At 41.4% G+C, this 21,790-nt stretch overlaps 1 protein-coding gene across 3 annotated transcripts in view; it reads left to right on the top strand.

Moving 5' to 3' along the window:
• MOV10L1 (Mov10 like RNA helicase 1) overlaps positions 1-21,022 on the top strand; it is an 84,670-nt gene extending 63,648 nt beyond the window's left edge. For all 3 annotated transcript variants that reach the window (XM_069976888.1, XM_069976880.1, XM_069976871.1), the window contains 9 exons: positions 1,600-1,721; positions 9,242-9,341; positions 9,426-9,590; positions 12,229-12,402; positions 12,576-12,725; positions 14,735-14,842; positions 15,353-15,493; positions 19,121-19,212; positions 20,536-21,022. In XM_069976888.1, the coding sequence (XP_069832989.1) occupies positions 1,600-1,721; positions 9,242-9,341; positions 9,426-9,590; positions 12,229-12,402; positions 12,576-12,725; positions 14,735-14,842; positions 15,353-15,493; positions 19,121-19,212; positions 20,536-20,545 (1,062 nt within the window). In that variant the 3' untranslated portion in view covers positions 20,546-21,022. The remainder of the gene's footprint in view (positions 1-1,599; positions 1,722-9,241; positions 9,342-9,425; positions 9,591-12,228; positions 12,403-12,575; positions 12,726-14,734; positions 14,843-15,352; positions 15,494-19,120; positions 19,213-20,535) is intronic.
• The last annotated feature ends 768 nt before the right edge of the window (positions 21,023-21,790 follow it).

The following is a 21,790-nucleotide window of genomic DNA, read 5'->3' as shown; positions in this document are numbered from 1 at the left end:
AATTTTATCATACATAAAAACGTGGTCAACCATGTCTTTTGTGTACGCAAAATTTTTATTTATTTATTTTTTAAGTGATCCTATTTTTATTTCAAACTGTTGGGGAGGAGGTGGGTGACCCAAACAACATGCACTTACCTCCCAGCCACTGGGGTCTGCTGTCCTCCACTCCGGTTCCCAACTCCTAGCTGTCTTCCTAGTTTAGAGAGGGGACTTGGGATGTGTCGTTTCAAGCCTGCTAAGCCAGTCTCCTCTAAGGAAAGATGTAAGGCTCTAAATATGTATAATCTGGAGGAAAGAAGGGGGGCATTATCTAAACCTATAAATATGTTAAAGGACTAAATAGTGTTCAAGAGGAAAGTGTTTTTAATAAAAAAAAAAAAAAACTGAACTCAAGAACAAGGAGACACAATCTGAGGTTAGTTGGGGGGGGAAGATCAGAAGCAACATGAGAAAATATTACTTGTTGTTGTGAAAGAGTAGTAGATGCTTGAAAAAACTGCCAGCAGATGTGGTTGGTAAATCTACAATAACAAAATGTAAACCTGCCTGGGATAAACATATGTCTATCCTAAGATTATAAGAAGGGAAATACTAAAAGGGCAGACTAAATGGACCCAGTGGTCGTTTTCTGACGACAATCTTCAATGTTTTTAATGTGAGTCAATAGAAAACGGGTCCTGCATTATAGCATAAAACCTCATCTGTGTTTGCATGCTTTTTTTTCTCCTGTTAAACTCATAAATGGACAGAAAAAATGCAGTGTGAACCTAGTCTAAGCCTAGTATCATGAAATATGAGAGAGACTAGATTTTGTTTTCTCCAGGTTTGTTTTAAGTACAGTATTTTCCTGCGTATAAGACTACTTTTTACCCAGGAAAATCTTCTCAGAAGTCAGGGGTCGTCTTATACGCCGGGTGTCCTCTTATAGGGCAGGTGCTGAAAAACTTTGGAACCGGACTAGAAAATCTGCAGTCACAGCATACGGTGGCAACCGTATGAAGGTCAGAGCAAGCTGCAGGCATCCGGGGTATTGAAAAAAAGAGATACGGTAGAGTGGCGCTGTTCCCAGAAAAGCACACCTCTTTCACCCATCTGGCCGCACTTGTATCCTACCGGTATTACTGTACCTCCTTCTATGCCTCTCAGATTTCGCTGCTGTCTGATGTTCATTAATTTTTATTTGGTGTGTGTTGGAAGAGGGGTAGTCTTATACAGCAAGTATATCCCAAACTCTCTATTGTAACTGGAAAAGTTGGGGGTCGTCTTATATGCCGGAAACCTAACAAATATAAGTATCCCCTATTATCTTCCCAGCATTATGGATTGTGTTTTAACATTGTTCTTATCTTTATGGCTTATCTTTTACAATATAAACACAGTATATACTATTACAATGCTGTAATATCTTATCACGTTTATCCCATACAAATCTAATTCCTAAAGGAGTTCAGAATATTGTGGCTCACAGCTTTTGTGTATTTTTGTATCAATAAAATGTGTTAGACTAATGTGAACTTATCTAAATTGTGTTCTTTATCTTTAATGCTACAATTTAGGCATTAAGTCAATTTCCATGTTCTGTTCTTATGTTTCTAGACAATTCATGACATAGTGAGGCCATACTGTAGACCTGGAGAAGATATTCAGAAAGCCTCTCGATTTCGAATAATAATTTCTACATGCAGCAGTGCTGGAATGTTCTACCAGATTGGTTTAAGGTTAGAGAAATACTGTTCTCATGCTAAATTCAAAGAGATGTATGTGAAACAAAAGCAAAGCTATGAGAATATTTTTAGACAATAGATATGGCCTGAGGGCACTGAAGCAGCAACACCTTAAATTTGTCGAGCATTTAAATAAATCCTGGCCATTGTGACAAAATATTATGTGTCTAGATCTCTAAAAGAAAACAGGAGTAGAATCTCGTAGAACATCTTTTTAAAGTTAAATATTTTCCAGTCATTGTAGACAGAGGTGAGCAAAAGAAATAAAAATACAAAGTATAACTAATTACAAATGGAAATTGGTAACAAGGAAGGTACCACAAATCACTGCAGTTTAGATTACATTGACTGGATCATACTTGGTCTAGTTCTTTTCTGCTCAGCCCTTTTTTTTTTTTCTCTACTCTTTCTATAGCCTTACTGAAAAGACATACATGCCTTTTTCCAGTCTCTGACCATAGCCAAGCATTGCCTTGCAGAAACAAATAGGTACACCTTCTGCTTTCTAATTTTACTGTTTAGTGGGTGTTTCAGCAACTGGACCCTCACTGATCAAAACTTTTGACATTGTGACATGTGAGGAGTCAGATAGGCACGTCACCATGACGTGGGGAATCAAGTGATCTGAGCACTGAGCTGCTGAAGACTTTTTTTTTGGAGTGCAAACTAAATCTGATGTTGCCTTAAAGTGATCACCACACTTACCCTTACCCTATGTGTAGTTCCCTACACCCATCTACAAGCTTAGTACCGCACATTCCATATATACCTGTGTAAAACTTGTCTGCGTCATCTTTTTGCTCTAATATTGCTTCATTTCATGGCCAATCTTCAGTGAAGCCCCACCTAAACAACTGTTTGCTGATGAAATAACATTGACAATGACGCTGTCCAGAAGTGCTGTCCACTTTTCTGCATCCCACCAGCCCAAGGGTTAACCAGACTGCTACAAATTGTTCCCCCCAAACCAGCAGACACCTTCTGGTGAGTGGCACACTGAAGGGCTGACCCTGCAAGTCTCAGCAGGGGGGGGGGGGCTGAAGAGGAGCAAGAGGGTAAGTAAACAGGACTAGGTGAGTATCCCCCCTTTCCCTGGTGCCTGCTTCTTGTCTCCCTGAGCGTCTATCCTTTTCCCCGCCCCTGGGGTCCTCCCCCCTTTTTATTTCCCCCAAGGGCCACTTCCCTAGTGGGGATTTACTGTCCAAGATGGGTGGGAATAGGGGTTAACCCTCCCTGGGCAGCTCCCCTAGGCTTCTCCTTCCCTCTTCTTGGTGGACACCATCCAGTACACGACTGCACTGACTAAATCATGCAACTATTCCCTGCCGGACTGCATGATTTTCCCAGTGGCGGCAACTGCTTTTAAAAAGGGGGTGGGTGACATAATCATGCCACAGCGGAACCATTGTGCCTGACACTTGGCACTGACTATGGCTAGTCAGAAGTCGTGTTACTCCCTTCCATAGGTGATATAATTGTGCCACAGTGATACTATTGTACCTGTCAGGTGTCACCGAATATAGCTACATCAGCAGTCATGTTACTCCCTTCCAATGGTGACGTAATATGGCTAGCCTACAAGGGTACATCCTACCTGTCATATAGCCATCACTCTTGCTCACTCATCAGTCAGATTACTCCCTTCCCCAGGTAATGTAATCATACTACAATGGTACCATCTTACCTGTCATATGTTCATGACTGTCGCTATATCAAGTCATGTTAGTCCCTTCCATAGGTGATGTATTCATACTAAAGCAGTATCCTACTGCCCATCATATGGCAAAACTAACAGTACACCAGCAGACATATTACTTTCTTGCACAGGCGAAGTCTTCGTACTACAATGGTACCATCCTGCCTGCTATAGGGCACTGACTATGGCTACATGAGCAGTCATATTATTTCCTTCCACGTACACGTTTGCTGCTCTCGTTCTGTTGGATTGCTGGCAAACAGGGCTTTGCCTTATATAGTTGTCCCCTATGCCTCACAGGTCTGCTGTATATGTTCAGACACGAAAATGAGGCTCCCAGTTGTTCAGCACAGAGCTGTCCTGAATCTCAGCCCCCATTGGCCTGTCCTTGTGTATGCAAAACCTCTTTTTATAAAGGAAAGATCACTTCCTTAATGGGACTAGTAAACTGTCCTTCATCCAAATAGGAGTAACAACCAAATTGGAGGTGGACCTGTTAAGCCCATTCCCATACAGAAATTGTTAAACCATGTGAATCCCCTGCACATTCAGGGAAACTTTCATGGCAGACACCCTTACTTTGACTCCATTTCAAGTCTCTGGGTGAATGCACATATTGTCCTGTTGTCTCCCGGAATGAGTCCTCCAGGTGGATGTTCTTCTTTCTGTCTGCCTTGTCCGATAGCCACTTGGTCTGTGCTGCCAGATCAGTGGCGCTTCCACCAAGCTCTTAACCACTTCAGTACGACTACCTTTCAGTAGTATCTTCTTTTGGAGTGCCAGGAAATTGTTGTTTAGAGCCTTAGCCTATATTGTCTTTTAAGCTCTGCCTTCCCGGACATATTCATTTCATTTCAAGTGAGCATCTCCAGTGGAACTACGTCAGGTTCTTCTATTCCGGCAGACCACATGGGGGGATGATGTTGTCTGTGTCTCTTGCGACAGACAACATTAGGCCCCTGCATCTCAATGTGCTCACTCCATTAGTGTTCCTCTTAAGCCCCAGTAATACTTGTTTTACAAGGGTGCTGTCTGTGGGTCAGGTCTCCTATCAGACCACTATCAGTTTTGCCATGACACATTCTTGTGAAGCCTCAACAGTCTTGTATTTATCCCAGACTTTCTCATGCTACTCTTGGTCCATCCGGTCAGATACTTTATCTAGCCAAGAGTATTCCCCATCTCATCTCCTCGATAGCGATCTCTGCTTTTGATTAAATGTACCAACTATTCGGGTGTTTTCTTTGCCCTACTGCGTCAAGTCTCGGGGCCTTTTGGGTCATACTAGTATGTCATACTGACCAACTGAGCCCTTCGACAGGAGAACTTGGTTTTGTTTTACCTGGACTTTCCAGGTTAGGCAGGTGTCTGTTTTGCCCTGCTTGGCAACACTACCTTGCTTGATTGGATTTCCAACTCATTGGTGTTACCACACTCATTTGGGACTTGGGTGTAGGTCAACAGCTGGTTTGCACTTTTGTCTTTGGACCATAGACCCCTATAGGTCTTTGGGATAGCCAACCTCCTTGTCCAGAGTTATTGGTCTCGGACATATGGGTATTTCTCCTGCTGGTTTGCCCATGGTCGTTACCTGGCATCTACCAGATCCCCACTCGTTCCCTATGTACTCCTTCCTTTTTTGTATTTTGATACATTGAGACAGTGTTTACAAGCACTTCTGGTGGCTTCCTCCTTGGTCCTGTTAGGTGTGGCCGCCACCCTAACAGCTTGCCCATGGACTTCTTTTGCATCCTCCCATGTTTCCTAAGACCCCAAGCTAGGTCTGGGTTAGACATTTGTCCTTTCCTGAAAGTTTTTGCGCTCTTACTCTGGCTGTCCGGATATATAGCTTTCTTTTTGCTTGCTTGTCTCCTCTCTTCAGTGGTGGTACTTTTTTTTCCCCTGCTGTTCTTCTGATTTCTGCCCTTTATCCATTTGCATCAGGTGTTTTCCCAGGGGGGGACATTCTGTCTTAGATGGCTATGCCCACTTTGTGAGCATTCAAGGCTACCATTTCTTCATAAGGATGGCTTTCTGTCCAGCTTGGACAGCTAGATCTCACCACTCACCCCAGTCCTGAGGACTTCATGGCCAGTGTGTCATAGAGTCCCTATAGCTTAGGTGTCTTCTGATCTCTGCACACATTACTTTGTTCATATGATCCCCATCTGCTGCATGGTGCAGTATGTTTGTTGGTCGGTTGGTTGTGTGATGTGTGTTTGTTCTGACCAATGAGGACTTCTTTAGGACATCCAACTGTATCTGTGTCCCTTTTCTCATTGACGTTCATTAGGGGACACAGCTGAATGGTTACTTTCCTTTCTAGTTACAGTCCATCAGCAGTTCTGTGTCTTCACAGTTGTGTTTACCTTGTACCTTTTGTTGGCTTCTGCTGGCTGCTCCTACTGCTTGTATTCAAATTGGTTAGCTCAGTGCCTGCTGGCGGGGTATAGCCTTATGGGAAGAGCTAACACTTTTTCTCTTTGCTTAGCGTCGCCTCCAAGTGGCACCAGCCTATACCCACTGTGTGTGTGTCCCCAGATGAACTTCGAAAATGAGAAAAGGATTTTACAGTCAGTACTCACAAAATCCTATTCTGGTCTTGTAATGGCTTAGAACGATTTTGTAGAGAGGTAATAGTGCCATTCCCCTGTTTCTGGCCTGATTAGAAATTTTCATCTGCTGACGTGGTAACCCCTGCATGCTGCAGCGGCGCTCCTACTCTTGTGTGCTATCTTTCTCTCTGTGCAGTGAACAGGACACCCATAAAGAGCCATTGTGACAGGGCTGCAGTAGGAATATTGTGGGACGGCCAGTCATTTTAAAGTTCTGTAAACATCTGTGTTGGGCAAAAAAATCTGTTGCATTTTATGGCAAAAGTAGCTCATTTTGAGGTTTTTTTTTTGTTACAGTAAAAAAAAATTGAACGCCGTGACGGATCCCATTACATCTGTGGTTTATCCAGAGCATAGGCGTTGTACACAGGGCAATAACAATGACCCAGAGTAGACTCCTGGTTCTGTATTTATTGCAATAAGACCACTTTAGCAGGCTAAAAGACTGAGTGGTCTGCATGACGGATGGGAGGCTGCTCCCCACCAAATGTTACACTGTCAAGCTCATTCATTCTATAAGCCTTTTAAAGTGGACTTATTGCAATACTACATAACCGTGAGTATGCTTTGGTTTATAGTTGTTGCCCTGTGTACACTGCTTATACTCTGGATGAACCATATATATGTGATGCGTTGAAAAGGTTGGTGGAACCCATTTGGTATCCATTAAGCAGTGATTTAATTTTGAATAAAAAATATGAGCAAAAACGTTGGTTGCGCTCCACAAAACTGATATACGGGACCCTGTTATAAGTCGATAAGATGTGTTGGCTACCATTAGTGTCTGCTAGAGATGAGCGAATACGATTCGATCGAGATGGTATTCGATCGAATATTGCGGAACTCGAAAGATTCAAATTCAATCGAATAGTGTGGCAGGAAACATTCCAAAGCCCTCCCATTGCAGTTGGCGCTTTTTTATTCAATCAACTTGCAGGGAGGCTGTGAGTGACCCTGGGAGTACGCACACATCACGAGAACGGCGTCTACCCTCATTGGATGGCTGAACCACATGACCTTGAATCTTAAATATTTGGCTCCCGCTTCTCGACCGCAGCTGCGCTTTCAACCTATCCAGGGAAAGATCTTGGAGAAGGGAGAGAGAGGTTTATAGTAGCATTTTGGTAAGGCAGGCTTACTACAGAACCCAAAAGTCCTTTTAAGGGCTAAGATCCAGCGAAAAAGTAATCTCTGAATCCAAAGCACTTCTTAGTGCTAAGACAAAGATAGCAGCAGCAGCAGGTGTATTTATTCCAGTACCCTGTGTGTACTCCGTGTCCCTGGTGTAGCCCACTAAGGGCACAATATACATACTGTTCCAGTAGCCCACTAAGAGCATGTTCTACATACTGTTCCAGTAGCCCACTAAGGGCATGTTATACATACTGTACCAGTAGCCCAGTAAAAGGCACAATATACATACTGTTCCAGTAGCCCACTAAGAGCACGTGATACATACTTTTCCAGTAGCCCAGTAAAGGCACGTGATACATACTGTTCCAGTAGCCTAGTAAAGGCATGTGATACATACTGTTCCAGTAGCCCACTAAGAGCATGTTCTACATACTGTTCCAGTAGCCCACTAAGGGCATGTTATACATACTGTACCAGTAGCCCAGTAAAAGGCACATTATACATACTCTTCCAGTAGCCCACTAAGAGCACGTGATACATACTTTTCCAGTAGCCCAGTAAAGGCACGTGATACATACTGTTCCAGTAGCCCAGTAAAGGCACGTGATACATACTGTTCCAGTAGCCTAGTAAAGGCACGTTGGACATACTGTTCCAGTAGCCTACTAAGGGCACGGGATACATACTGTTCCAGTAGCCCAGTAAAGGCGTTCGTACAGCGTAATGCGTGATACGCGCAAATAACATAAAGCTCTACTGACGCACATTGGAATCATTATGTGACACTGCGCAAGAAATACGTTCATAAAGCATTCACAAATATTTTTCCTTCGCAACTGTGGAGAGTGGCATTATACTGCGATTTTGGGGTGTTGGGTGCATGCTCCTCCTAATTGTCCCAGTGTCATTCCAGAGGTGTTGGCATCTTCTAGGGAGGTTTCATGGGGGACTTGGTGACCTCCAAGTGATCGAATTTGGATTTCCAAGTGGCGAGAATTTTTTTCCCATAGACTATAATGGGATCAAATATTGGTTCGAATAGTCGAATCTCGGTGCCTATTCGATTTCTCGAATATTTCACTACTCGCTCATCTCTAGTGTCTGCCATATAACAGTTTTACACGTCTTCAATTTTTGCTTCTGTGGTAAATAGAAAACTAGAAATGATGACACAGACATGAACATAAGAGTCATAAGATGCATGTTTAATAGTATTGTAGTGATGTTATGGTTATTTTTCAAGCTTATGACGTAATTCATGATTTTTGCTAAAGGAAAAAAGTTTGGTGAACTGGCACCAGCAGGAGTTGGTTATATCTGTTGTTGCCTTCCTCTACACATTACCCAGCTATGATTAACTCTAGTTAAAAGGATTCTCTGAATAAAGCAGACTGAAAAGCTATCCACAGAGATACCAGTATTTGGCAGGATCCCGTAGATCTGCTTTAAAGGGGTAGTGTGGCACTAAACAATTATTCACAAAATAACACACATTACAAAGTTATACAACTTTGTAATTTGTTATGTATGTGAATGGCCCCCTTCCCCGTGTTTCCCCCCACCCACGCCACCCCCGGAAGTATGATGCACTATACTCACCTGATTCGTGTCGACCCCCGTCTGCCATCCTGTAACAATGATGTAATCTTCGGGTGGCCGGCTGAACCGCTCCATCCGTCTCTCATGCCGCCCCCCCCCCCTGCTGCGCCAATCGTGGCTGAGCTGCTGATGATGCGGCAGAGGGGGACTGATGGACTGATTGAGCAGTTCGGCCAGCCGCCCGAAGATGACATCATTGTCACAAGATGGCGGACGGGGTTGGCCCGAATCAGGTGAGTATAGTGCATCATACTTCCGGGGGTGGCGTGGGTGGGGGGAAACACTGGGAAGGGGGCCATTCACATGCATAACATACATTACAAAGTTGTATAACTTTGTACTGTGTGTAATTTTTGAATAATTGTTTAGCGCCGCACTACCCCTTTAATATGTATTGTGTAATTGCCTATATTTGTATATAAAAAATTGTAAGATGATTGACTAGATACTGCTATCTTGAATCATTACAGAGTTGGACATTTCACTCATGTTATCATTGATGAAGCTGGACAGGCCAGTGAACCAGAGTGTCTCATACCCCTGGGTTTAGTATCGGAAATCACTGGCCAGGTACTAGCTCTTACATACAGTAGATGTTTTTCAGCTCAACTGTTTCAGGTTTAGTTTTCTCAAATATATGTTTTTATATTACAGATTGTTCTGGCAGGAGATCCAATGCAGCTTGGACCAGTGATAAAATCAAGAATCGCTTTGGCTTATGGACTTAGTGTATCATTTCTGGAAAGGCTTATGGCTCTTCCAATATATTTAAGAGATGAAGAAACCTATGGTGCTTGTGGAAACTATAACCCTTTGTTGGTATGTAGAATAATGTCAAACGTTAAAGCTTCGCTCCAGGTAGTTTAACCCATTACATACCAAAGTCAAATCATTACCATACCATGTAATGTGTATGGAGGTATCACTAACCCTTATGAACAGTTCAGCAAGAGATTGCTGGCTGTTGATCGGTATCTGTGGCACCCTGTGGCCTCCCTTGGCAGCCTTCATCACTACTGAAAAGATTGCCTGTCCTCCTAATGCGATCCCTTTATCTTAACCTGCCGGGCCTCAGCATCACACTGACACTGATCCCGGCTCAGTAATCTATAGATCTGGTCTGCAGCAGCCCAGAACAATACAGCACTGATCTAGTCAATCAGTGCCGTGTTAGGTATACTGCACTGATCACTATGGTCAGTAATAATAAGTCCCCCAGGGGTACTAAATTTAAAGGGGGGGGTTCCATTAGTAAAAAATTCCCTCCCATGAGAAAAGTTTAAATCACCCCCTTTGCCCATTTTATAAATCTAAATACAGTAGTAAAAAAAATATATATATATTTGGTATTGCCACGTGTGTATTTGCCCGAACTAATAAATTATTATGTTCCTGATCTTGCACGGTAAAATGGCGTGAGCACAAAAAAAAAATGCACCGTGCAAAATTGCTGATTTATTTATTTATTTTTGGAACACCAAATCTAGAAAGATTGTAATAACAAGTGATCAAAAAGTTGCATATACACAAGTAAGGTACCGATAGAAAGTACAGATCATGGTGCAAAAAATGAAACCTAACAGCCCCATAGACCAAAAATTAAATGCATTACAAGGATGGTAATAGAGTAAGTTTAAACACATATATATATATATATATATATATATATATATATATATATATATATATATATATATATATATATATATATATATATATATATATATATATAATTTTTTTTTTTTTTTTAAAGGTTTTAATTTTTTAAAAGCAGTTAGATAAAATAAGTTAGACAAGTTACATATCGTAATCATACTGACTGGAGGAACGTACCGTATTTTTCGCTTTATAAGACGCACTTGGTTTTTCCTCCCAAAGTGGGAGGAAAAACCAAGTGCGTCCTATAAAGGGAAGGCGGCTCCCAAGCAGTGCTGAGCACCGCAAGGAAGCCGTCCCGCCCGCCCCCTGTATTGCCGCTCACTATGCATATGCATAGTGAGCGGCCCTGAGTGATCCTCTCCGCCCGCCCAGCCCGCCCCTTCTATCGCCGCTCAGCTGAGCCGATCAGAAGCCCGGGAAAGTGCAATGAACAGCACTTTCCTGGGCTCCTGATCGGCTAAGCGGCGATGGAGGGGGCGGGCTGGGCGGGCGGAGGGGATCGCTGTCCTACTCACCTGTCCGCCAGCACCAGCAGCTCCTCTCCCGACACTCGGGTCTCCCGTCATCCTCCGGCACAGGCAGTGGGGTACAGAGAGACTGCCTGTGCCAGAAGTGTCCTGCAGCCGCTGCAGAACACATTTCCGGGACACAGGCAGCGTCTCTGTACCCCGCTGCCTGTGCCGGAGGATGACGGGAGACCCGAGTGTTGGGAGAGGAGCTGCTGGTGCTGGCGGACAGGTGAGTAACCTGTTTGTTGTTTTTCTGGTCGCAGGGGGCATTGGCTACTGTATGGCGGCATTGGCTACTATGGGGGCACTGTATGGGGACATTGGCTACTGTATGGGGGCATTTGCTACTATGGGGGGCACTGGCTACAATGGGGGCACTGTATGGGGGCATTGGCTACTATGGGGGCACTGTATGGGGGCATTGGCTATTATGGGGGCACTGTATGGGGGCATTGGCTACTGTATGGGGGCATTGGCTACTATGGGGGGCACTGGCTACAATGGGGGCACTGTATGGGGGCATTGGCTACTATGTGGGGCATTGGCTACTATATAGGGGCATTGGCTACTATATGAGGGCATTGGCTACTATGGGGGGCACTATATGGGGGCATTGGCTACTATGTGGGCACTATATGGGGGCATTGGCTACTATGTGGGGCACTATATGGGGGCATTGGCTACTATGTGAGGCACTATATGGGGGGATTGGCACCAATCACACTGCTGCTATCTCCAAACTGTGACAATGAGCAAAATATTTTTTTTTCTATTTTTCCCCCCTAAAATCAGGGGTGCGTCTTATCAAAAGGCGCGTCCTATAAAGCGAAAAATACGGTAGATAACATGTCAGTTTTACCATAGGGCAAACTCTGTAAACACTAAACCTCCCAAAATGAAAACAAATAGCTTTTTTTTCAGTTTAGTTTTTTTTGTTGTTTCACAGTATAATTTATGGAAAAATTAAGTCTGTTATTGCAAAGTACTGGTAATTGGTGTCACAAAAAAAGGGCTCGTGTGGGTCTGTAGGTTAAAAAAAAATGCAAGCGCTATGGTCTTTCAAACCTGAGAACAAAAAAACTAAAGTGCAAAAATGAAAATCAGCCCAAGAGGGAAGGGGTTAAAAGGGTATGAAGGCTTATTTACATTTTTAGGGATGTTTTTATACCAAGAGTATCACAAAACCACAGAAATGATAAAGCAAGCCTTTTCTTATACAAATACACTTTAACTATGCTTGTTCCAATGTGCAGTTTTAATCATATCTGCTCTTATTTTATTATTAAAAGATCACAAAACTAATGAAGAACTACAGGTCACATGCAGCCTTGCTTCATCTCCCATCCAAGCTGTTCTACCATAAGGAACTAGAAGTCTGCGCAGATCCAGCCGTTGTAAACCGTCTTTTGAGATGGGACAAGTTGCCCAAGAAAGGTTTTCCTTTAATTTTCCATGGTGTCAGGGTATGTAAGCCCCTTCATTTTTAATGAGCTGTAGTAATGGTAGTGGATGTAACATGTAATAGGGCAATGTAGTCTATAGATACGGTAGTTGTTTTGTTTGTTTGATCATTGTTCCACCTGTGAAAAAGGAATTGTCAATCATCTCTTCACAATTTTATTTTTATTCACCACAGGGGACAGAAATGCGTGAAGGAAGCAACCCATCCTGGTTCAATCCATCAGAAGCTGTGCAGGTCATGAGATACTCCTGCATACTTGCTAAACATGTTACCACATCAGTATCTGCCAGAGACATTGGAGTGATTACACCATACAAAAAACAGGTACTGTGTCATGTGTATGAAAGCATGATCTGTTAATCTGGTCATAAATCAGCTTAGAAGAAATCCAAGTAGAGGAGAGATGAGGGCTAGCGTATCTGCTAACCAGACTGCTTCTGACACATTTCACTGTTAACCATGCATCCAGCACTCTATGTAGAAACATGGCTGTAGAAGAAAAACTAAGCAAAATTCATAAAGAAGCAAATGATTTTGTACCATAATAATTATAAATCAAGAATTAAAAGAATTGATTCTAAAATTAACTATTATATTTGAGAAGCAACATTTTTTTAATGGCAAAGAATGGTAATACCATATAAAATAGTATATTAGGCACTATGCTTTGGTTTTCTGGCAGGCAAAAGTTTCATATTTTGCTTTGCACAGGCCTCATTTGCTCAAAAGTCTACAACTTTTCTGCATTTTTTACATCACTCAATATTTTAAAAACATGGATGTGACAACACTTTTACTATAATTTGCTCAGTAAATTAGTGGAAATTCACGCCATACCTAGTAGTGTGCGGCACACATGTGCACCATATTTATTAAGAGGTAGAGCTGTACCAGTGTTCATACTGTTCTTCTTAGCTGTCTACAATGCTGCAGAGATGAAATGAAAATAACTTTGAGTGGGCTTTTCTTGACTGGCATCTAGTCATGTGGAGTGGTCCAGATGTAGAATGGCTGCCAGCAGTGTTATTGTTTGGCTGGTCTCCCTGAGATCAGCGATCTGTTTCTCAGATGTAAAATTGGCTACATAGCTAGCAGTAAAAAATGGAGATTGTGATCCCGCCATATAGAGCTCTAGTGAGACAACATTTTGAATACTGTGTCCAGTTCTGGAGACCTCACCTACAAAAAATATAGCAAAAATGCAGTGGGCCCAAATGCTATAAACATGTTGGATAGTCTTAAAGCGACTCTGTACCCACAATCTGACACCCCCCCCCCCCCCAAACCATTTGTACCTTCGGATAGCTGCTTTTAATCCAAGATCTGTCCTGGGGTCCGTTCAGCAGGTGATGCAGTTATTGTCCTAAAAAACAACTTTTAAACTTGCAGCCCCTTGCCCAACGGGAGTATCTGTGCCCTAACTTTTTCTGGAACATTTTCTTCTGTCTGAACATTGCACAGGTGTCTTAACAATCCAGCCCATGTTCAGTATTCACACAGCTGATGAATGGATGACAATCTGCCTGGAGCATTCCTAATGATGAGGAAGGCGGGGAGGAGAGACAGAGAAGGGTGTGCCAGCCTAATCCATACACAATCTACGCCCCGGCCGTTGGGCACGGGGCTGCAAGTTTAAAAGTTGTTTTTTAGGACAATAGCTGCATCACCTGCCAAACGGACCCCAGGACAGATCTTGGATTAAAAGCAGCTATACGAAGGTACAAGTGATTGGGGGGTGTCAGATTGTGGGTACAGAGTCGCTTTAAGCATAAAACATACCAGGAAAGACTATTCACGTCTATATAGTCTGGAGGACACTGGGGACATGATCAGTACCTTTTAAATATGTTAAAGGGCCAAATAAGGTTCAGCAGGGGAAGTGTTTTACTAAAGTGGGTACAATCAGGAGCAACATGGGAAAATATAATTTTACTGAAAGAGTATTAGATGTTTAGAACAAACTTCCATTAGATGTAGTTGGTCTACAGTAAGTGAATTTAAACATGCCTGGGATAAACCTCTAGTTATCCTAAGATAATAAGAGGAATTACTAAAAGGGCAGACTAGATGGGCCAAGTGGTCTTTTTCTGCAGAAGGGTAGCATAAGCATGACTGGAACCTGCAATGACCACCACTTCTCCATGACTGAATACTAGTAAATGAGAGCCCATTTGTAAGTGCAGACTGCATTACTAGATGCTTGATGTTACACACCTTTGACAAAGGTACTGAATTAAACACCTGAATTCAATGATTATGATTTATGTCCCAGTACATTAATCTATATAGTGTATATAATACAGCAGGATTTAGTAATTTTTTTTTTATTAAAGGTTGAGAAAATCCGAACACTTCTGCGAACGGTTGACCTGGCAGATATAAAAGTGGGATCAGTAGAAGAATTTCAAGGCCAAGAATCCCTGGTAATCATCATTTCAATGGTATGTATGCGCTTTTACATTGACCCATGATCTACAGTAATATGTTTTCCAAGTAGCAGTCTGATTATAAACCGTGAACGCTGTAAAAACTTTTTAATTCCATTTTTAAAGAAGAAACATTAATATGTGGGGGCTTCTAGACAACTACAAATATAAAAAGGAAATTCTGTGTAAATATGCTAAATGTGTGATATGCATGCAGACTGTGGGTGCAGACACTTTTTTCCTATTTCTATCAGTTCTGTCCTCTGTGCTTATTGCAAATGAAAAAATACAGTGGCCTAGATTTATTAGTGTGTAAAAAAGAAACTTGTGTAAGCTGCCCATATCCTCCAATCACAGCTCCGCTTTCATCTCTAGAAAAGTGAAAGCAGATCTGTGATTGGTTGCTGTGGGCAGTTTACACCAATTTCTGTTATACACATGTTGGTAAATCTGGGCCACTGTGTCTGGTGAAAAACTTTAGGATAACATATTTCAGTTGAATAAATGTTTTGCCCTTTTGTACAGGTGCGATCCTGTGAAGATTTCCTTTACAATGATTCTAGAAGCTTGCTCGGCTTCCTCTGTAATCCAAAAAGATTCAATGTTGCAACAACTAGACCAAAGGCCTTGCTGATTGTGCTCGGAAACCCACACATTCTTATGAAGGTCGGTGTACAAAGCAGTAGACTATATCACATACTAGAAAATTCTAAATATTCCCCCAAAATTTGTTGCAAGCCACTTTATTGTCCAAGGTTCTTTTTTGGATACATGGAAAGAATATTGTCTGTTCACATTTGCGTCTACATTATTCTGAAAAACATAAAATGACCTAAGTATATGACAATATACAATTGAATAATTGTGACATGGCTATGATAACAAATTCTAATGTTGTACACAAATACTGCACCATGCATTCTCTGTGTTTGTATCACTCAACTCAAAGAAGTCATTGAAAGTTAAAGTGTACCTGTCATTACAAAAAACTTTTGACATGTCATAAAGACCTGTTAAAAGTTTTGATCAGTCTCGGTCTGAGTGTTCAGATTCATACGGATCAGCAGCTCTGAGTTAGAAAAAAAGTCGGACTCCATAGAGCTCCAGTATAAACCCAATTTTTTTTTTTAGTAACTCAGAGTGGACTCGTTGCTGCATGGTCTTCTCCCAGCTTGTTGTTCTTATCAGTATGGGTCTGAACACTCAGACCCGAATCAGTCATAACTTTTGACAGTGACTCTTTAAATCTTGCGCTTTACAAAAACAAAAGAAATACCTGGAGAAAACAGTTAGAAATAGGCATGCTGCAGATTTTCATCTGTCATTGTGAAAATGCTACCTAAACTATCAGCATCAGAAGTAGCTGAGTAGATTTGTTTATATAATCTTATTATCTTTCTTTATGGGAAAAGATATAGTATAACGTTATAGATTGAAACTTTATTTATAGATTGACATCTCTGGATATTATCATTGAGTGATACTGTCCCCTGGACAGACTGAGCGGGGATTTCAATCAACAAGTTTTAGTAAATCTTTTTCTGCAAAGTTATATATCAACCTGCTCGGTTTTTCCTTCTCTAGAACATGATTTCTTTAGATTACATAGCATTGTCTTGGTGACAGGTTCCTTCTAACCCCTTGCCGCAAAGTACGTTCCGGGAACGTCATAAAAAGCAGGGAGTTCTTGCATATGACGTTCCCGGAACATCATGCTTTCCCTGCCTATCATGCTTTCCCTGCCTCCCTCTGCTGTCCCTAGTGGCAGGCGGCGGCTACCACACATTGCCTCTTCCTACCGCCACTGTCCAAGGAGGAGCCACTCCTCTCCAGGCTGTCAACCCCATAGACACTGTGGTCGGCACGATTGCCACCTTCTATGGCAGCCAAGCCAAGCAAGCGATCACTTGGCTCTGAGGTAGCCATAGCAACCCAGAAGCCAGCTGCTGTTTTTAGATTGCTGGCTTTTGTAACTGAAAAGTAAAAAAAAACACATTCCCCATTCCCCCATTATTCCCTTTATAAATAAAATATACATATTTGGTATAGCTGCGTCCGTAATGACTCCAGCTATTAAATCATGACATTATTTATCCCACACACTAAACTCCATCGAAAAAATAAATAAAAACAACCAAAGTGACAATTTTTTGTTCATCCCGCTCCCTTAAAAATATATTTTTTAAATGTCACCTGTACCTAAAAAGTGTACAACTAAAAACAGCTTATACTGCAGAAAAAGCCCTTAAGTGAAATGATAAAAAAATATTACAGCTCTTACAATATAGCAAGACACAAAGACAAACATGTCACAAATAAACAGTGTCAGAATCACCGCAATGGGCCCTGGGCGTTTAGGCCAAAACAGACTGCAGAGCTAAGGAGTTAAAAGGAAGCTATTAGCAGGTTAGAAGCATCTAACCTGCTGACATATCCATATAGCACACAGAACCCTGAGAATGAAGGTAAGTTTCTTATCTTCATCCATGGCGCTGCTACTGCGCTATTAGGAATTTATCTTCGATCCTAAGTAGGCTACTGCCCCAAATAAACTGATCCGTCCCCCAGCCAACCTGCTCTGCTTATATTTATTAGGAAGGGCGAGCTGGCTGGAGGTAGATTGGTACCTTGAGGGCGGTAGTTCCACCCCCAGTGCACCAAAACACCTATTTATCATAGAAGATAAACTGCTAATAGCACAGAAATGGTGCCGAGGATGAAGGTAAGAAACTTTCTTTCATCCTCAGCGTCCTGTAAGCTATAGGTATGATGATTTCCATGCAAAAAAATTTAAAAAATAAAACCTGTAGTGTTTGGATGGAAATAGTTAAATCTTACATGGTACTGTAAACATATTTTTTGCACGGAAAATCTGCAAGTCCTTCCCAGTTGCAATTTATCTTAAGTGTCACTGTTTTTTTTTTTTTTGTAGTTTTTTTTCCCCCTAAACCTGTGCTTCTGAAACTTTTTCTAGTGGAGCCTCATACAACAGACCAAGGCAATGCCTGGGCGTCACTATCTGGGGAAAAATTATTTAAAGCTGAATATAATGCTAGGGCTAAGCTCTATTTACCAATAAAGCAAGTACAAAATAAATTAATAATGTGGCTAAAATGGAGATTTTTGCAAACTGCAAAAGGACTGTGTAGATTCTAGTTACTTTGTGAAAACTGGCTCCCCAGCTGGGCCTCATCAACAACTAGGGGGCGCCTCACTGGTGAGGCCTGCCTCACAGTTTGAGAAGCACTGGTCTAAACTAATAGGTTGATTGATTTTTAAGACTTTTTCTAATACATTTTCATTTTATCACCCATTTTATGAGAATGAAAATTATATTCTAGATTGCTGTAGTCCTTCCCTCCTGGGAGTTTTCGTGTCAGGCTGTCATTGGATTGATAGCCTACACAGGCGTGCTCTCGTATAAAAGTCTGAACTGCACGTTCACAGACTAAACGAAGGAGCAGTTTTTTCCTGCATATAGCCTGCTAATGTCCGGTCCTCTGTGCCGCTCACCTTCCTCCCTCCCGTCTAGTGCTATGTATATTGGTACCTTGGGGGCGCCGGACCCACCTCCAGTGTATAGAGAAGGCTGAAATGCTGACTAGGTAGCGTAGAAAAAAATGAGTAAGCAAAGTTTGCATTTTATCGTATATGCAGGTTTGAAAGCTATAATAGTTTTTTTTCTTTTTTTTTGGGGGGGGGGGGGGGGGGGTTGTCCCTAATTTGCTCTGCAGTTGTGGGCCACACATTAGCAGCCCCTGCTACTACCTACTACCTGCTAGTGATATGATTTCTGCATCCTACTCTCTAAACACAGGCTGCGCATTCAGTGATCCCATGGTATTTTGATCCTGAAAATTACATGTACTAATGTGTAAGCAAGTCAGTTTGTCCTGTGTTCTTCTGTCCTGTAATCTACACGATGACATCTTCACCTATCAGAATCCACCTGGCAGCTTTTCCCCTCAACCAGCTCCACCCTCCTTGTTCCTTTGTATGTTTTCCCATAAACAGAATGCTGCCCTCTCTGAGACCAGGAAAGCATTAATAATAGCTGAGTCTATAAGGTGAATAGCTGCAGAGATATACAATTCCCCTGAATCAATTTGTCAGGTAACCTATATATGCCACCAACTAAAATAGTTTTATACAATAATTATGTGACAATAGCATATGCTGCATTTAAAAACAAAAACACCAGGATGGAATTCACTCTCAAGAGTTATTTGTTGTTGTTTTGTTATGTGTATTTCCTATGTGATCATGTATTTTTACTGCATTCTTTTCCTGTAGGATCCTTGTGCTTGTGCACTGCTTGAATACAGCATTATAAATGGAGCATACACTGGATGTAATCTGCCTCTTGCTCTTGAATCTCTGCAACAGTAAGTTGTTTTAGTTTTTTTTTTTTTTAGAATATGCATTATGTATTTGAAATGAATTGCAGTTTGAATCTGTGGCCTTTTAGAAGGGCACCAAGCTGAGGAGTAACCATACAGTGCAAGAAAATTAGGTAGGCCCCGCTACATCCCTACAGCAGAAGACACATGAAAAGTGGAATGGTTACTAGCAAATTAAGTGAATTCTTCCTCTTCTGACCTGCTTTAGCAAAATAAAAAGCTACTTAATGGCTGGTATAAGACACAGCTCTACCATTATTTGTGTCTGTGGCGATTTACTTCTCTTAGCGTTTGTACACAGCTTATTTTAAAGCAAATTTTTTTGCACAGCAGATATCTGCTGATATTAACCTATATAAAAAAACACATGACCAATATTCAAATTGCACAGTTTTGTCACATGGTAAGTGGCTGTGAGTTACACTACAGTGTCTGTATTGTATATCCACATTATAGTCTTTGTGGTTCAGATTTTTCTGCTACAATTTAAAAAATCTGTGTACAGCAATTAAAAAAAAAGTGACATGACCCCTATTTGTGCGTTTCTACATGTAAACATCAGGCAGTCCAGTAGCTGCACATATCCCCAGCACATATCCCCAGAGTGAGTACTCAAAGTACATACTCACATTTTGGAAAAACTGCAGTGTGTGAACACAGTCTAAGATAAAACCAGTGCAGCAGCCAGTAATAAGGACAATGAGGTCTGTTTGATAGAAGGTGCAGGGAAGAAAGAGACAAGCTGTGGCTGAATCTTTCAGGAGTGGCGTCCACAGGCTATGTCCATCTGGGTGCAGGTGACAAGTGATATCGGGTGCTCATAGTCCCCTAATCATGAGATCACAGACAGATGGCTTTTTTTCTTCTTTCTCCAGCTTCAACAAGTCACTCACCATACACTTGTTGTGCAATGTGTTTCCCCCCTTTAATTTTCTCCCAACAGATGATCTGTTCTATACATTGTATGCTACACCATATGCAGCATTCTGATGCTGGGAAGCATCAGAAGATCGTAGGTGTCACAACATACAACAAAGGACTTTTAGGCCTTATACACACGTCTGTAATATATGGTCCGTGCACAGTGTTTTCACTGTGACAGTTTGGATTATATCATGCGACTTTTTAAGGCTGACAGTACATACACCAAATGATAAATCCCCCCCCCCCATAGTTAGCCATTTAAATATGTCTGCTTCTGAAAACTCAATTTTCCTAGTTTATCCTGTATTTGATTATTTTTAACACTTTCCTATTTCAATTCTAATAGAAAAGTGCAGTTGTATAAAATATGTGCTGTATTTTCAGGTGTGATTAATAAAAGGAACGTGGCATCCCATTGAAAAGCAGAAGATTTGTCTGAATCGGTCATTATTCAATTTGTTTTCAAAATTTTTTTGTGGTTTTGATATTTTGTTTTGGAAACAATATGGGTGGTAATATTACTATGGTATAGGAGTAACACGGTGGCCAAACACTAGCACTATTTTTGTTTTTTATCATTGTGAATAAAAATATTTATAGGGGCAATAGCTTTTTTTTTTTTTTTCTCATGTCCATAAATCTTGCCTTGTACAAAATTCCATGTAGTATTTATTGTTCAGTAGCTGTATGGTTTTTTGATCCTAAACTGCTTAGGGAAGTTTATTCGTTTTTCTCCAAGAACATGTAGGACATAAGATACATCTCTGCCTTTAATTCCTGAATTATTATGGAACTGGACCCCTACTGTCCCTTCACTGTTAACAGTACTGGTTAATCACTGGATAAGTTAATAAAAGCATATTGAGTAAAATTTCTGTTTAATGTTTTTCTTTGCAGTTATTTTTAAACATTTTCAATGTTTAATTCTAATTTGTTATTATAACATTTACACATTTTATAGGGTAGTTTGAGGTATTTAAAAACACACATCATCTTGTTGGGATGGTAAAATTAACAACAAGATACTCACCTTGGTGAGTCTGGTCCAAGGACAGCAGTCCAGTCTATCCTGGTCCTTCTTTTTTACTTACCCTGATGGTGCACTCTTGTCATTATGTTGATGATTTCTGGACCCACCTCAGTGACTGGCTGCAGTGGATTTGGAATGTCATCAGGGTAAGTAAGCAAAGGCCCCAAGGAAGACCAGCCCACCAGTGCTGGACCTATAAAATAAGTATGCTGTAGTTTGCTTTACAGCTCTATTATGCAGTGTATTTTGAAAGACTTCTTTACTCAGTTTTGAGGTACAAACATATTTGTTTCTTAAAGAAGTCTGACGAAAACTTTTATTAAAGTATTGTATTGCCCCCCAAAGGTTATACAAATCCCCAATATACAGCTGTGCGGGCTGTGGCTGCTGGAGAGGATGATGGCAGAGGGACACAGGGCACTGGAGAGACGCTGAGCATCCCTCTGTCATCATCCTCTCCAGTAGCCACAGCCCGCACAGCTCTGGGAGTGGTGTTGTGACATCACCATGTTATCCAGGAAGTGAAGCCTTGATGTAGTAGTAAGTGCAGGGAAAAAAGCACTTTATAAGCAATTCCCATAAGTGTATATTGGTGATTTGTATAAATTT

This window comes from Dendropsophus ebraccatus, chromosome 1 (genome assembly GCF_027789765.1).
Source record: "Dendropsophus ebraccatus isolate aDenEbr1 chromosome 1, aDenEbr1.pat, whole genome shotgun sequence".
NCBI classification, from domain to species: domain Eukaryota; kingdom Metazoa; phylum Chordata; class Amphibia; order Anura; family Hylidae; genus Dendropsophus; species Dendropsophus ebraccatus.
The sequence above is the reverse complement of the archived record's forward strand: the minus strand, read 5'-3'. Positions and strand labels throughout refer to the sequence as shown.